This window comes from Pyrus communis, chromosome 3 (assembly GCF_041283825.1).
Source record: "Pyrus communis isolate YQ-2024b chromosome 3, ASM4128382v1, whole genome shotgun sequence".
Classification (NCBI taxonomy): Eukaryota; Viridiplantae; Streptophyta; class Magnoliopsida; order Rosales; family Rosaceae; genus Pyrus; species Pyrus communis.
Window position 1 is genome coordinate 4603886 of NC_142567.1, and position 17568 is coordinate 4621453.

At 33.9% G+C, this 17568-nt stretch overlaps 1 protein-coding gene across 1 annotated transcript; it reads left to right on the top strand.

Moving 5' to 3' along the window:
• The first annotated feature begins 16529 nt into the window (after positions 1-16529).
• LOC148697786 (uncharacterized) lies at positions 16530-17225 on the top strand. Its single transcript, XM_088690300.1, has 2 exons — positions 16530-16765; positions 16931-17225. Exons 1-2 carry the CDS (start codon positions 16530-16532, stop codon positions 17223-17225), a joined length of 531 nt encoding a protein of 176 aa, XP_088546426.1.
• Positions 17226-17568: the final 343 nt, after the last annotated feature.

Genomic DNA, 17568 nt, shown 5'->3' on the forward strand with positions numbered 1-17568 from the left:
TTTATATCGATGATTTTCAATAAATTATTGCATATATTTTGGGTTTATTATTGAACATCGAATTCTCATGTTCACCCCAAATAGCCTCGCCTAGTGATCATATAGCGCAAATTAAATGATCGCCCGAATTTTGGTAAACGTACCAAGTTTTATGTTTCTGCCTAGGGTCATGCAATCTTGTACGCAGCTATGTTGGTCCGCCTTAAGGCTGATTTCCACCTAACCTATTTGACATTACAATTGGTTACTGGGTACGAACCTGACGATTTTCCTATTTACGCATTTGGGTAAGCATTCTATGTGCCAAGTTGCACTGCCGCAACGTACCAACATGGGTCCTCAAACAAGGATGTGAATCTTTGTCAATTATGATTCTCCTTCACACTAGCTCTCTTAGAGCCCTTGAATGCGATCTTTTTACCGTTCATTTGTGGGTTTTCACTTTAATGAGATAGTATTCTCGTCGTTAAGGGGAGATAAAGACGTCAACATTCCTGTAGAATGGTGCGAAGTTGCATAGACGTTTCCCACTATGTCTCATCTCAATCCCCGTACAGCATAAGGGTGATAAATAAGTACGATGAATTCTAGCTTTCAGAATATTGCTCCAGACACATTCCTCTGATCTAGCTAAAATGATGAGATCACATACCGGTTGTAAACATACCTGCAAGGATAGACATACTTAACAGACGTCAAGTCAACATCCCTAGAGGGTGTGCCACCCCTTGTTAGACGATTTAAAAGCCCCTATTGGACGATCTGGTACACCATCAGATAGCTAATCAATATGTCTTAGCCTAGAGCACGACATAGCACTTGGTTCGTAAGATTCACTTTCATAGAAGAGGAAGACTCAGCACAACAATGAATCTATACTTGATCGATGTCTTAAATCATTTCCATCTCATAAGATTAATCCGGATTACTCCTGAGACTTGACGTTCTTGGTCTAGTATACCAGTTTAGATGAGCTTAATGGAATTGAAATGAGATTACCATCGATGATGTTTTCACTTATATAGTAGCTACCGACATAAATGAAAAACGACGATATCGAACCATGTTCTGTTGATTAAGTGACAACGTAGAATTGATTAGACAACTGAAATTACAATCCAGGTCAAATTCCTTACCAAAGTGTGTTTTGGACCTGTCATTCCTACATTACCCAAGGTAACCTTGTTGTGTTGCAAGTGGGAAATTAAGTGTTATGAGATGAATGAAATAGTGTGATATGATGCATGCCTTACAGTGCAAGGTTTCTCTCAAACGTCATGTGATTGATTGCAGCATTATGAAATGTGGTTAGTGTTTCTCCATGGGGATATTGATACAAAGATTTACATGTAAGTTCCTGAAGAATTACATGGATTGGTTCAAATAGTTCCAAACCATGAAACACCCTCTTAACTTGTTTGAGGCGTTCACTTACAATCTGACAGATGTAGTATACTCATCTAAGTGATTATTTGATCAATTAGGGATATAAATTATGCCATTGCGTGTTAAACTATGAAGTCTTATTCTGAATTGCTAGAATTACAATTTATATCGTTAATACGAACCTCACTAAGACTCTGGAAGAGCTTGAGAAAACTGCTTCACACCTAAAGATGGAATTTAAGATGAAGGATCTTGGAAAAACTCGTTTATGCCTTGACCTTCTGACGATTTTGGTCTACCAGTCGAACTACACCCTGAATGTGTCATCTTTGAGTATACTTTTGATCGTCCATACGTTATATGCAAATGAGACCCTTGAAAAGGTTATGGAATCCGAAATTCCATATCTAAAGTTCAACTTTGTGCTTCGTTGTACTTAGCTCATTGTATTAGACAGGACATCTCCTTCATTGTTGAGATGCAGCACAGCGCTTACACGCAACCACTGAATTGGTATTAAAGACGTACCATGAAGGTACTATGAGGGCAAATCCTAACCCATCTTAATAGATCTAATCCCCATGATCCTCGAAATAATGTTTTCCTTGTTGTTATGCTAAAGCTGGTTACTTATTAAACTTGCATAAGGCAAAACTCCTAAATAGTTATGTCTTTAACATTAGGGATATTGCAATATCTTGGAGGTCCACAATATGACCTTAGTTGCGAAATCTTCGAATCGTTCCAAGACTCACCTCACTTCACTAAGCCACAAGTGAGACATGGTTAAGAGTTCTTGTTGAGCATATTCGAAATACTTGCTGTGTTTTCATCCATCGTTGAGTCCCAACGACGATCCATGAGGATTATGCCGTATGTATCCACCTGACCAAGACATGATACATTAACAAAGTCAACGCCAAGACATATTGTGTCTACATCTACATCAGCAAAGCTTCAAGAGATTGAAGTCATGCAAGCCGATCTTAGACAACTTTGCCGACCTCTATACGACGTCACTGCCGAAGTTAACCTTCCAGAAGCTTCTCCGAGGAATTGGTATGCCTAACTATTTATATGCAATGCTTGTAGTTCTCATTTGGAAGTTATGTCAAACTCAGGGGGAGTATCCATAAGTATACTCACTTGATCTTAATGTACTCTTTTTCCTTACGATTAGGAGCATTTTTCCCACTGGGTTTTTGCTACCTAACTAGGTTTTAACGAGGCACCCATCCTTGACTGATCATACCCTTGAGAACTCTTCTACTTGTGTCCAAAAGACGTATAGTTTTGACTTAATGCAACTTCTCACTTTTCCCTTTAGTCTATGGGTTTTTCTCCCACCTTGGGTTTTACCATAGTGAGGTTTTGTGAGTTTTACCTTTTTTATGCATTCTTCCGTTGATATGAGACTCGCATTCGCTCATTGTGCCGACAACTTCATCAACTGTACTTACTTCATCGCTGAAGACCTGATGCGTCATTTACTTGAGTATTTACACACTCAAGGGGGAGTGTTGCAGTCGTATTAGATTAGGAATGCGATTGTGTAAATCCTAGTAGATCTAGGAATATCTCTTATATTCCTATTAGGAGTTGATTACCTATTAAGAGTTGTAACCTAAAAGGATAAGGAATTAACCTTCCATATTGCTATAAATAAAGGCACAATGAGGTGAAATAGAACACATCCACAATTACACATCTCTCTCTTTCTCTCTACTATTGCCACACCTCTCTCTCTAAGGCCTCCTTAATTGTTCAGTAAATTATACCTACAACAATAGTGTTGTTTTAAAAAGAACAAATAATAAAATATTATCTAAATAATTTATATTATTTATTTATTAGGGGATAGTTGGTAATTATTGTTTATCCCTTTATTTTATGATAAGGCTGGTGGATTTCACGCCAAACTAGGCATCTTTTCCACTTTCCCAGTTTCCCTGCTGCTCATTCTCTCTCTTTTACCTCGTCTTCTCTATTTCTATCTCTCCATCTTCTACTCTCCTGAAAAACCACAAATCAAACATCGAAAATATCTCCTTGTATCTCTCCAAATTAAAACAACTCCCTCAATCCCTTCATCTCTCCACCACACATCTTGCTCTATTCACCACCATACTTCTCCGTTTTCATGCACAAAAGTCATGGGTTTGCAATACTGGTCAAATTTGAGATGCAACACGACGAGAGACATCTAGAGATTATGGGTTTGCAGTTTGCACAGACACAGATTAGAGAGACGAGGAACCGCTTACCATGCCACCTAGCACTGCCTAGTGCCGCCTAAACCCTCTCCGTTTTATTGAACGTTTAGCCCAAAATCGCCACGGAAGCCCACCGCCTAGTGCCTAGGCGCTGCTTAGGCAGATTTTTAGAACACTGCTTGTAAGTGAGAGGTCTTAGGTTCGATTCTTGCCAAAGAAGAATTTGAACCACATTATTGTTAGTTCATTATGAGGCTAAACTCATCCCTTTCCCTAGTGTAGATAATATCAATTGTTAAAAAATAAAAAATAAAAGTTGAGGGACCATTAATATACTTTCCTCTTTTAATACCAGTTGTCCAATCAATTTATTTATGGAGTGAAGATACATTCAGACAACTACTATTCACTACGACAACCATTGTTTGGACAATTATTGCCCATTTTGCGCTGAGTTAAGAAGATAAATGGAGAAATCAGTAAGCATTCATTTTTATTTGCTTAAACAAATTTCCTTCAAAGAAGAAATTAACAAAGTAAAAACTTGTTTTTCAAACTTATAATTTATATGTAATTTTCTTTACCTGTGGTTTTCGTTTTTGGTCCAATCTTCACATAATACATCACAATCACTTCTGTCAAACGGGTGGTTTTATTCTTTTCTTTTCACCTCTATAACATTTCAATATGAAAAGGACTTTTGACATATAAGATGAATGACTACTGATGTCTGAGTTTCAATATTCGTTAGTAATTAGACGAAATTATTTAACATATCAGTTGTCAGCAATAAAAAATCCTTAAACATCGAATACACTGGAAGTTCATCACGAGTTAAGTATTTGGTCAAAATCAACCCAAAGTTCAATAGGTACGGATTGTAAATCTTAAAAATATTCAATTTTTGGGGGCCGAATATTGGAAGTGCATCACGGGTACTAGTCTTCGTTATCAACAAATGAAAACTATGCACATATATCATATATGGCAGTAAAAATCTTGAAAATTTTGAGTGCTTTTCGTTTATAAAAACTTCAATAACTAGCAATACTGCCACCATTAGTCGTTGTGGCTTTGAGCACCATTACAATCTCTAAAACTGTCGTCGTTCACTTTGGGAGATTTCACGAATGGGGAGGGAGAAGTTCACAAGCTAAAAGGAGAATGTGGAATTGTGTAGCTTAATCTATTTGACAATGTTGATGGATGTACAATTACTCTAGAAATTTTAGATAAGTAAGATGTGTGTTTTAGTTAATATATGAATATAAAAGTATGTTGAGGTGCTTTTAATAAACCTAGGTGACAAAAGCATACATATATGTGACTTGGTAGTATTTGTACAATATACTCCGAAAAACCATAAATATTTTGTTGTATAATTTAAATGTGCGTTTGATCAAAATTACCTTAAAAATTTATTACTTGTGAATCACATTTTAGTCGTGTTGTAATTAGAGTTTCTTTTTATTGCAATTAACTTCGAAAGAAAAAACTATGAAGATCGATGAAATCTTGAAGAACTCAGGTGAAGGAATGCAAAGAATAGAATTGGGAATTGCTTTTCTTGATTGTCAAGTAATGAAATACAATGGTAGTGTATATAGCTATATTTTTACAAGAAGTTAAGCTATTGGATTAAGTTCTAACCACCTTATCTCAACTGACTACTCTTAACAACTCTTAACAAACTTCGCATAACTACCTATCTCATCTATTGACAAGTGGCACTAGCTTGTCCTTTGATTTCTTTTTCAATTGGATCGTTGAATTCTTCACTTGGATCATGATCGTGGTCTTCATTACTGATTTCATTTGGAATTCTTTTAGCAATAATATGTTGGATTAATAGGACCATCTCTCTCTACCATGAAAAGCTTGAACTTCATTGTCAAAAAATCTAATCTCATTACCCAAGGGATAGCGACTAAAAGAATTAAGTTTGTAATCTTTTCTCCAATTGTAGTAAACATTATAAGAAAATAAAATCAAATTAGGCCATGAAATTTTATGTAAAAGAATGAATTCAATAAATAAAAAACATATATCAAAATGAAACCATGAAAGAAAGTTTAATTTTATTTAGAAATATTTCCCAAAACCCCTCATTCCAATTTCCACCAATGAAGAGAGGAAGAAATTAAAAATTTGTTAGTCCAACCATTCCCCATACCTACATTTAACACAAATCCAATTAACCAGCGTTTAGTAGCAACACAATACAACCATATTATATATATTCGTTCATTTGTAACCTCCAATCTCCATGGATGGAAAGTTCTGAAAACTATTTTAACAACAAAAATATGTTATGCATTGGGAGGAAAAGAATAACAGTGAGAAGAAGCATCGTGTGTGTGATCGATTGATGCACTCACCGCGTGATCGATGCATGCATCACGTGTGATTAATAAGGAGATGAAGAATAAGTAAATATCAATTGTTATGAAACGTCTTTTTCATTTCGCCCAGTTGGCTACCATAAAAAAAGGGTATTTTCTATAGAGAGCAGAAGTGTTGTTAATTTCTGTAACTCTGTTAACAAATTATTCTTTGTTCTGTAATCTTCTTCTATGGGCAATTGAAATATGAATTAAAGCTTAACTTTTAGTGTTTACTTTGTTCATTTTAGTGTTATAAAATTGAATTTGGAATTCATACTGATATATAACATGCTTATTCATGCTGTGAGACGTGCAGACCGATTTATTATTTTTGCATGATCATCTGACTTCTATCATGCATAGGAATTGGGCTGAATTAGAATTAAATAGCAAGCCAATTGGGCCGAATTTGAATTCTTTTTATACAATAATAAATTTACACTAAGAAAGTTGGAAGCAATAAATTAATTGCAAACTCGCAATTTTTCTTGTTCAATTAAACTATTAGAATAAAAAAGAAATGAATATTCAATTAAGAGGAACAAGCGATTAAATTAAAATGTTTTTTCCTTGTTACTTAGTATTACGGTCTGGTGATATTCTTTTGTACTTGTTAGTAAGATATCTTACGTTTGAATTTCGTGAATAACGAGTTTGAAATCAATTTATATCCTAGTATAAATTATCATTGTATAATATATATATATATATATATATATATTTCTTATCACACCACACAAGTAAAAAATTAAAAATATTTACTGCTCAAGTATATAACTTGTTTTATATAGGAATGGAAAATGCTCTTTAGTCGCATATATATCACTTATACATCTTCATATTATTTATCCCAATCGCATATTAGTTTAAAAAAATTAATTCGAATCTCTTTTTTCGTAGACAGAAATTTAATGATGTTGAGCAATGTGCTCTACTTTCTATACTCAAATTCGAATCTCGCTTCTTCATACTATAGATGAGTAACAGTTTAGTATAATAATTTTATCGGTTGTCCAAAAACAAAAACAACATAACACATCCAATTATCTGACTTAACAGCTATCAGATATAATACCATATGTGTGTATGCATGTGGAGCGTGCATGCCAATTGTCAATCAGACGTATCACGTCCTATGACATTACGATTATATAAAAGCCAACTACATGATGTAATAATCAAGCACTAAATTAAACAGTGGCCTTGGCTAATTACCTGTGTGGCTGTGTGAGAAACATGGATATCGTACAAACCCCAAGCAATGTGCATGTATGCAAGCTACTCGATCTGCCACTGAGGCGTCCATTGCAGTAAGCCGGTCAAAGGAGACCACATGTCGGCATGGAAAGTTTCATTTGAAATCTGTATTTTCAGCTCAACCATGAAGTTATTTGTCATTCTTGGCATGCATATTATTTTGAAAAACATGGCCTCATTTGGTTTTCTTTCCATCAGTATAGTTAGTCATCACTCATCATAGCTTGCATGGAAAATAAGAACTGTAAGATAATTATTTCAGATTTTCACTTTTTAGTTTCAATTTTTAATTTTTAGTTTAACTTGTTTACTATTCTTAACTTTTAGAAAAATAAAAACTAAAAATCAAAATCACGCCAAATACTTAAAACTCGCACAATTAGTTTTCATTCTTTTGAAAAGTTAAAAACAGTTGCTAAACAAATTTCTAGTTTTTACTTTACAAAATAAAATAGTTATCAAATGTACATAAACTTATATATTTTCACCATGTAAAAACAAGTCAAACAGACAGGCTGCAACATATATATCTACCCTAGCTAGCTGTTCTTTCTTTTACTTATGGTTTTAGCTTTCCAATATCTCGTCTCAATAATTGATTAAGTTTTCACACACCGTGCCTGATCCTTCTAGTTGATGAAAGATCCATTTCATCAGTACTTCTTGCTGCTGTTTATATGGTTAGTCAATTTTTGGAGATGATACGTACATATATCGAATTGCATTTGCAGTAATATAATATAAAAACTTTTGAGGTAAGAAACCTAACAAACAAACACGCATGCACATAGACTCGACCGAAATGATGTACTCATATATATAGTAGGCTGCTGCAGAGCTTATTTTTGGATCCTCGATCGTTTGGGCAACCGATATTCAAATATTTTCATCAAAACAGAAGGGTTGCTATCCACCACTTTTTTGGGTCTGTTACACAATATTTTTTATGATTAGGACTTTTCCATTTAAAGTCATCGGTAAAAAATTATTATGCAAAATTTACTCAAATAAAAAGTGTTTAGTTATCTAAATGTACCAAAAAAAAAAAAAAAACAGATGAATATAATAACATTGTTGCTAAACAAGAAAATGCTCACGATAATAATCAAAGGCTAATTGATTTTTTTATTTGAGTAAATTTTGTGGAGGATGATCTCTAATTGATGACCTAAAACATAAAAGACCTAAATTTTAAGATTAAATTGTGAAGCAGCCCAAACGAGTTATTATCATCGTATTAACTTTTTAACTAGTTACCGTTTAAGTGCTATTGCAATTTGAAAGTTTGTAATTTCAATACAATTAAAATTAGGGAGCTAATTAGAGCTTTGTGTATGCATACAACAGATACACCAACCAACCTTTCATAAGTTTTCCCCTTACTTGGAATCATTTGCGTGATATTTTAGCGTTATATTAAACTTGGAACTAATGACTTTATGAAATGCAGTGTATCGGTTCTCCTTTAGTCGTTTTTTAAAGATTGTTAAAAAATGTACGGTTAGAGAGACTAAATTTACAGATAAAATTTATAAATTAAATGATGTGTCATTAATAGGAACGAACACGTTTATCAACGCTTAATTCATCAACTTTTATGTCCTTTAGTTTCTAAAATTTTGTCTATAAATTTAAGGGTTTTTTTTTATTATCACAAATGGTCTCTGAAATTGACCCTCACCATCAACATGACCTCTGAAATTGAAAATCAATCAATGTAGTCCTTTAAAATAGGTGTCGCAAATCAATGAGGTCCTTCAATCACAATTCTGTTAAAAATTTTGTTAATTGCTGATGCAGCACATAAATGGGTCTCATAAGTCCTTTTTTTCCCCCCACAAATGGTCTTTGAAATTGACTTGCGACATCAAAATGGTCCCTGAAATTGACCTATGACATCAAAATGGTCCCTAAAAATTGAAAATCAATCAATGTATGTAGTCTCTCAAGTAAGTGTCTCAAAACAATGTAGTCATTCCGTCACAATTATGTCAAAATTTTTGTTATGTGCTAATGTGACACATAAATGGATCACACAAGTCTAATTAAATTTAAAAAAAAATACAAATAGGTGTAATAATTTAATAGTTAATAAAAAGTTGTGAACCCAGCAACCCAGTCTTGCAATCAACTCCGATCACAGTCCACATTCCTCTACCTCATTCGCTGTCTATTCTCTAAAAAAAATTCTCAGTACACCCATCTTTACACACTTCGACACCCTTCACCGAATTGAACCTAGATCGTGATCACCTTTGGTGACGTCTTGACTAATTGGCAACGACTTCTGGGACATCACCATTAACATTTAGGTGATCAACATCCTCACAACCTTAATCTTGTAAAGTTTGTTCGGCGCTTCCCTGTGGTCTGGTGACTCAAAGAAGGGCTAGGTATGCCTTGAGATAATAACGTTATAACCGAGGTGCGTCTATTGTTGGTTGAAAACTATTTCCAAACCTCCTCTTAGGCCTTGGTTAAGCCTTGTACCTTTGAGAATTTATGGAAGGAATATCTCTTTGGAGTAGGTCCTACTATAATAAAAAAAATTATATTGTGCAAAAATGTATTTAGACAACTTTTTAAATTAATTACTAATCCACATCAACACATAGTTTTTAACAGAATTGTAACGGAAAGATCACATTGATTTGTGACACCTATATTCAGGGACTACATTGATTGATTTTCAATTTTATGGATCATTTTGATAGTTAATTTCAAAAATCATTTATAATAAAAATCTTAAATTTAATCTCTTTAACATTAACTTTATTAAAAACAAAAGCTGGATGGAAATATCTAGAATTTCTGGGTTAGGAGTAGGTATAGAACAAAAACAAAGAATTTCCAGCAAGATTTAGCAACGGGTCCCACAAAAGATATGGTCAAATGGGTTTGGAATTGGAAATAGAATCCTATTTTCTCTTATTTTTATTTTTTTTCTACATTTTACATTTTATCTTATTATTTTTATAAAAAATTAATATAAATTGTGATGTGATTTAATCCTAATCGTTGAGGAAAAATATGAAAGAGAATAGAGAATAAGAAAAGAGAAAATCCTTCACCTCGGCGGTTAATGCGGAGCAGAGCAAAGCCCAACGATGCAGACTGATGCATCATTTAACAATTTTTTTTATTTTGGAAGAGACCAAGCCCACGCGCTCAGTCTCCCACGCTTCCTGTGCAACCCACCATCCTTCAGTTTTTCAGTTTCCGTGTCGTATTTAGCGCGTGGTTTATGGGAGGAGGATGACACTGTTACAGGAAGCACATCCCGCAATTCGTGTGCTTGTCTTTTTTTTCCCTTTTTCCAACCTCCTTTTTGTCTGTTTTGGGTTTCCTACGGTCTTCAGCAGTGATTTTAGTGCTGAATGTCAAAACATCAGTATTATGATTCATTTTGAAATTGACTCCAAATCGTGATGGTGTAAAATTTATTTTGTCGTGAAAGATTTATACTCGAAATACTCATCCCACAAATATATACATAGAATGTATCAGGAAGACAATTCCCCCTCAATAATGATACATAGTTGAAATGGAACTTAGTTATTTTTTTTTTCATGTTGTAATAGTAACTTAGTAAACACGAGATATGTCAAGAATGAAAAATGTTATATCATATTATATCGACTCTAAAACCACAAAGTATCATTCAACTGTAAAACATCATGAACCTACTTGTTAAGGCGTCTGCTGAAGCGCGTGAACCAACCCCACAACATGTGGTAGCTGCCGATTGTTTATACCCATAACCAATCAAAGATTTGCCTCCAACTTGGAAAACAATTACAATGTGACAAGTAGCAACACCACGTTAACCACATTTAATTCCACATTGGCTATGTCAGAAAAGTTTCTCCAATTTTGCCTCTATAAAAGGGTAACCTCTAGTCGCTTTAAAGGTAATCATATGATGCAGAGCCTTAAACATATTTTGCTAACTTAATCATCGTAGACTCTAAAGTCGGTAGCACAATGATGCCCTTTGATGCTTGCTCTACCTTCCTTGTAGGTTACTCTGCCTGCCTAGAGTGCCCTCGTTATGGTCCCGTCACCACACTTTACATTGGCTCAAGATTAACCCAATTTGGTGTCTCAACAAAAATGCACTCATGTCTTACATACATATTCTTGATAAATATGTCACAATGGGATACACAATTCAAAGAAAACATAATAAATTGATAATTATCACAAATACAAGTGTGTGAACAACTTTCATAATACGTGACACTAAATCACCATCACGTTTTATTATGAGAGACACTCATATAATATTATACCATTTACATATAACACTACAATAACAATATAAACATCTCATAAAAGTAGTTCTCCACACATGTGCACAGCCTCCTACAGCTAATACTTTCCATACCCACAGTTCTGTCGCTGTTCTGCATTACAAATTACAATACCTAAGTAACCGCAAAGCCTCCCACTTTCCACTTTTCTCCTTTTAACATGAGTACTTGGAGACAGACGAAACAGGCAAAGAAAGTAAAGAGATAAAGTTTGCTAACCAAAATCTAATCTTTTGGTGTTTGCTAAAAAATGGTAAATAAATTTGGGAATTGTTATTAGCATTCCTAAAATCTTATTTGGCACTCCAAACTTTCTATAATTAGAAAAAAAAATACACTTGAGATGAATGTAAAATGAGATTTTTGGAGTGCTAATAACAATTTCCATAAATTTTAGCTCTACATTTCATTCAGAATATACCCATGTTTGAAGGAAAGAAGGTGCAAAATGGCCACCCACCAAAATTACTACTAGGTTCAAGAAACTATTTAATTTACTATTTGAAGGGCTTCAAGCATATTAATGTGTAGGATATCAAACATTCATTAAATTTATAACTAGCCAGACAAATTGTTGTCAAATTTTAGCTAGCAACAATAACCATTCTAGTTATCTTAAAGCTTTTAGATGTCGTCATTTTAGCTAACCAAAATTCATTTTATAACAGATGAATTAATAACACTATGTAATCAAGTGAGGTTCACAGACAAAATATCGTGACTTGGAGTCAACTATTTTTCTTCCTAAATTTAAGAGGTTTTAAAAGTTGAGCTATTTCTTAAGTAAAATTTGAGATTTTTTTTTAAATGAATAAAATAGCCACGACATAATTGAGCAACCATCCAGAATCTGATTAACAACAATTAGATACTAAACCCACTACTAATATATATTGTATTTTAAATATTTATCTAACTTTTAGCTAATGATCCTCGTTTAGTTGCTCAAAAGTCGTGACATTGTAAAGGGGTGTATTGTATTTAGATTGAGTAATGCTATTTATATCATGTTTTTATATCATATTTCTATATCACTTTATGTAGCATCTGATGTGGATAGTCACATTATTTGAAAAATTTGCAAAACCCAAGAAAAGGAAGGAGAAAAACTCCTCATATACCACAATCATAATTTAATTAACTAATTTTTCTTAATTATTAGTTTATTAAATAATGAACTAAATTTAAAAATCTGATTAATTTAAATGATGTGGATATCCACATCAAATGCCACCTAAGGTGATATGAAAATGTGGTACAAAAATATAGTATTAATAACATTACTCATTTAGATTTATATAGATCTTTGTAAAGTTTTTTTTTTTTTTTTTTTTTTTTTTTTTTTTTTTTTTTGTGATAAACTTTTGTAAATTTCGTGGACTCTTATCTACTTTTAGAAACTCCATGAAATCTAGAGACTTCATAATGATATACTTTTACAGGGTTTTTGAGAGTTTAATGATAGACTCTTTTACGATGATAACAGTGCTAGTAGTGGTCATAGGTGGGGATGGTGGTTGTAAGAGCATCCTTAATGAGAGGCTCTATATGGGGTTGAAAAAGTGGTGGATGTAACTTATTTTAGAGCTCCGAGGAATCTTTGAGACTTTATAAAAGAATCTCTCCCAATAAAAAGCTATATCTTTCAGGCTCTATATATTTATTTATGTAGTAATTTGATTAAGCAATCAATTTTTTTTTTTTTGTTAGCTTTTCTTAAGTTGATTTTTGGACTTGCTGGTAGCAGGTTATGGTGATGATGACCTTGACAAGACAGTTATGGTGATGATGACCTTGACAAGACGGTGGTAGTAGAAGTAGTGGTGGGAGTGGTGGTGGCGGGCAAGGTAATATGCGGTACTATAGGTGGCGATCATGGTGGTCACCTTGATGGCGGCATAAAGATGTTCGTAGGAGGTTGTGGTATGATGACGATGAGTATGATGAGGTGGTGGTAGAAAAAGTGATATGATGGTGGCGGAATCACTGATGATGACATTGGCGAAGATGGTGGCGATGTCAGCAGTAGGGTAGTGGGGGTGGTCATGGTGGGTGAAAGTGAAAATAGTGATCCTCATTGCATCATGATGGATGGTGGAATATCAAAGCCTATGATAGTACATCAAAATCTTATAGGAAGATGTTGAGTTTTCTATGACAAAAAATATTCCATAAAAAGTCTTAAAGTATGTGAAAGCGCATAAATTTTTAAAATCCTTTAAAATCAATAAACTTTTGGATGCATCTAAATTTTTGTAGACTTGCAAAAAGTCACAATTGAATTCATGAGATTTTATAGACTTCTAAAAATAAATTTTTTGTTCAATTCAAGATGACTTTTATTGATTATACGAAAGTTTGTATTGAATATACATGTAAACATGAATTTAAGAGTCAAGTAAAGTCAGTCAAACTATATACACAGTGCATCCCTAAGTGAAAAAGTCGCACAAGAATAATACATAATGATCACTACAAAATGACTACTACATGGCGAATCGATTAAACAACTGAAGCTTTGGGTACAAGTCGCTAATTCAAAGTGCTCAGCATAAAATATTTAATAAATATTAGCTGCAAGTAATAGTTTACTCTGGTGATGAAGATTATTATAGGACATCACTACAATAAAAAACGGAATAGGATTCTCTCTCTTTCTATTTTCATCTTCTTTTCCCCTATACTCTCATACATTATTTTTTATCATATTGTCTCTATAAAAAATCAATATAATATGTTGACGTAATTTAACCGTAACCGTTCAAATAGAAGAAAAGAAAGAAGAAAGAGAGATTAAGAAGGAATATAATCTTTTCCCTTAAAAAAACAACTCAGTTATTGACTAACAAGAACAAGAAGTGTACAAATCAATATTCAAATCTGCCACTTGGAATCCGTACATTTTCTTATTTTCTGTTACAGCTCTGTCTAAGCTAAGTTTGTTTCGTAATTTGAATAAAGAAATATTAAGAAGATTTTTTCAAAAGTAAGATTTTTCATGAATTTTCTGTCATTTCTTATTTTTAAAACACTATTTTACAATATTAACATAAAAATTAATATTAAATTATAAAACGATAGAAAATTTATAAAAAATTTTACTTTAACAGAATCTAATGAAAAGTATAGTTAGTCTCAGCAAAGAAAAACTTTGCAAGTAATGAAAAATATGAGAGATTCTTCTAATTATCAACCTGCGTGCGCACCCTTCCTCGCAATTCGTGCGTCTCGCTTTCTTTACGAGAACGACGCACCGACTCCCCTGCCATCGCACGTGCGCACGTGACACCTTATTATTTCTCTAAAGCTTGTTTAATTATTTTTTCTTGAGTGTAAGTGTAAGCAGATGAGCACCTTTGTCCTATGAGAGCAACATCTTGTTTGAAAAGACAATATTAGCCCGTTCTCAAAATTCACCATCTTGTATTTGAGTTAGTTTAGAAAATCATCTTGGATAAACTAGTTTGGAGTTTCATGTATTTAGATTGGATTTCGTTTTAGTTTCAGCAAGACATAATAAAATTAAAGAGTTAGATATTATCACTTCAAAAGGATGATCTTGGGTTTTTAAATTAAATTTATGAAAGTATGGGTATATGATGAATTTTTTGAAGTGTTAATAACAGATAATATCTGCATTTACGCAAATTCACTTCCTGTTTATAACGTATGTCATTGTACAAATTTCATGATCATAATGGTTCAATTACTTTAACATCATTTAAGAATTATACCTACAAAATATCATTTAAATTGGATTTCATTTAGTTATCTAATTGTGTCAAATAAATAGACGATTCATCATCAATATATTACTTGGTACCTGAGCCGCCAAATTGTTTTATACATTTAGATGACTCATAGATCTCTCATTCAAATTATTTTATAAAAGTAACATTTAAATAAAAATTAAAAAATTGAACGATTTTAATTATAAAATTTATTTTATTCTCAAGGGATGAATATGGGGTAAGTGCGAGTATTATATGACATCCCACATCGCCCAGGAGAGTGATCCTTAAATGTATATTTTCATCCCTACCTAGCACGAGGCCTTTTGGGAGCTCACTGGCTTCGGGTTCCATGGGAACTCCGAAGTTAAGCGAGAAGGGGGCTAGAGCAATCTCAGGATGGGTGACCCACTGGGAAGTTGCTTGTGAGTTCCCAAAAACAAAACCGTGAGGGAATGGTAAGCCCAAAACGGACAATATCGTGCTACGGTGGTGGAGCTGGCCGGGGAAGTGATCCGTCCCGGGCGGGGATGTGACAATTATATGCTAATAACAAGGTCCTATACTTAATAGAGTTTTAATTTTATTTAGTGGAAGGGCAAATAGGAAGTGTTGATTACCTTAGAGCAAGTCCATCCCTAAAAAAATGTGCTGGCACTTAGCCCATTTAATTCACTCAGTGAACAATGATAGACCCCATGAACAGTAAATTGGCCAAATGCTTCTCCATCCCTAAAAAATCAGCTAGCACAAACAATGTCCACCCTACAAAATACGCTGACACCCAACCCATTTAAAATATTATTAATTTTTTTTTATAAATAATAAATTTTATTTAAATTTAGTTTTACTTTCGGATATGATTTTTAACCAATCTCGTCACGTCATGTGTCACTATCTGTTTACAATAATTTAGCCAAGATTTCGATAAGATTTTCAACCAATCTTGTCACACCATGTGTCATTATTTGAACATACTATTTTGTGGATAGATTTCCAATTAGATTTTTAACCAATCTCGACGCGCCACGTGTCACTATCTATTTACAATAATTTAGCCAAGATTTTGATAAGATTTTCAACCAATCACGTAGTGTCACGTGGCAGTGTCCATAACCTCATCCTTTCTTTTTTCATCCATATAAACCCTACATCCTTACATCCATCATCATTCACACACCAAACTCAATACTTCTTTTTAGCTCAGAATCCTTCTTCATTGTTTTTAAATCTTGAGTTCTTACAATGTCTTCTTCAAGGACATTGTCCAAACAGTTTGAGGAGCAACATAAAAGATTGTTGGCACAACAGGAAGAATTGTTCAATCTCAAGGAAGGTGGAGATGAGGCTTTCGTAATGGAAAAGGATGAGGATGATGAACATAAAAGGCAGAGGGCCTCCCATTCCTGCCGTGTCATAAAAGCTGTAGGTCAAATATCAAAACCCAGACGTGCTGCAAACTTGGATAGAAAGAGGGAAAACGAGGTAAAGGTTTCTTGGAATATTATTTTATCCCCAATTGTGTATTCACTAATCATGTTTTTAGATGTCGTTTTAGAATGCAACGAAGTTTGTTCGACAAAATCATGAGTGCTATTTGCAACCATGATCCATACTTTGTGCAAAGAAAAAAATGTTTTTCATGTTCAAGGTCTTATTCCTGAGCAAAAAATTACTGCTACCTTGCAGATGCTTGCATATGGAGCATCTGCAGATCAAATGGATGAGATAACGAGGATGGGAAAATCAGTTATTCTGGAGTCCCTGATGCGATTTTGCTCCGAAATTGAAGCTTTCTATACCAACAAGTACCTCTGGACACCCATGCCAAGGGACCTGCGAAGGCTACTGAGGAAGGGTGAGGTGCGAGGCTTCCTTATCATGATTGGAAGCATTGACTGCATGCACTGGACCTGGAAAAACTGTCCAAGTGCATGGTAATGAGTTTATGGCGACAGAAAATGAGCCAAAAGTATCATTTTGGAAGCAGTGGCTTCATTTGATACATGAATTTAGCATGCATTTTTTGGTGTTCTAGGAGCTCAGAATGACCTAAATGTATGTACCCAATCTCTAGTCTTCAACGAAGTGCTGTAAGAAAAAACACCCAGAGTCACATATTGGGTCAATGTCCATAGATACGAAGGACCGTACTACCTTGCAGACGACATTTATCCAAGGCGGACAACGTTTTTCAAAACAGTGCACATCCACGAAGTGAAAAAGAAAAGCATTTCGCACAATGTCAAGAGGGGTGTAGGAAGGATGTAGAGCGTTGTTTTGG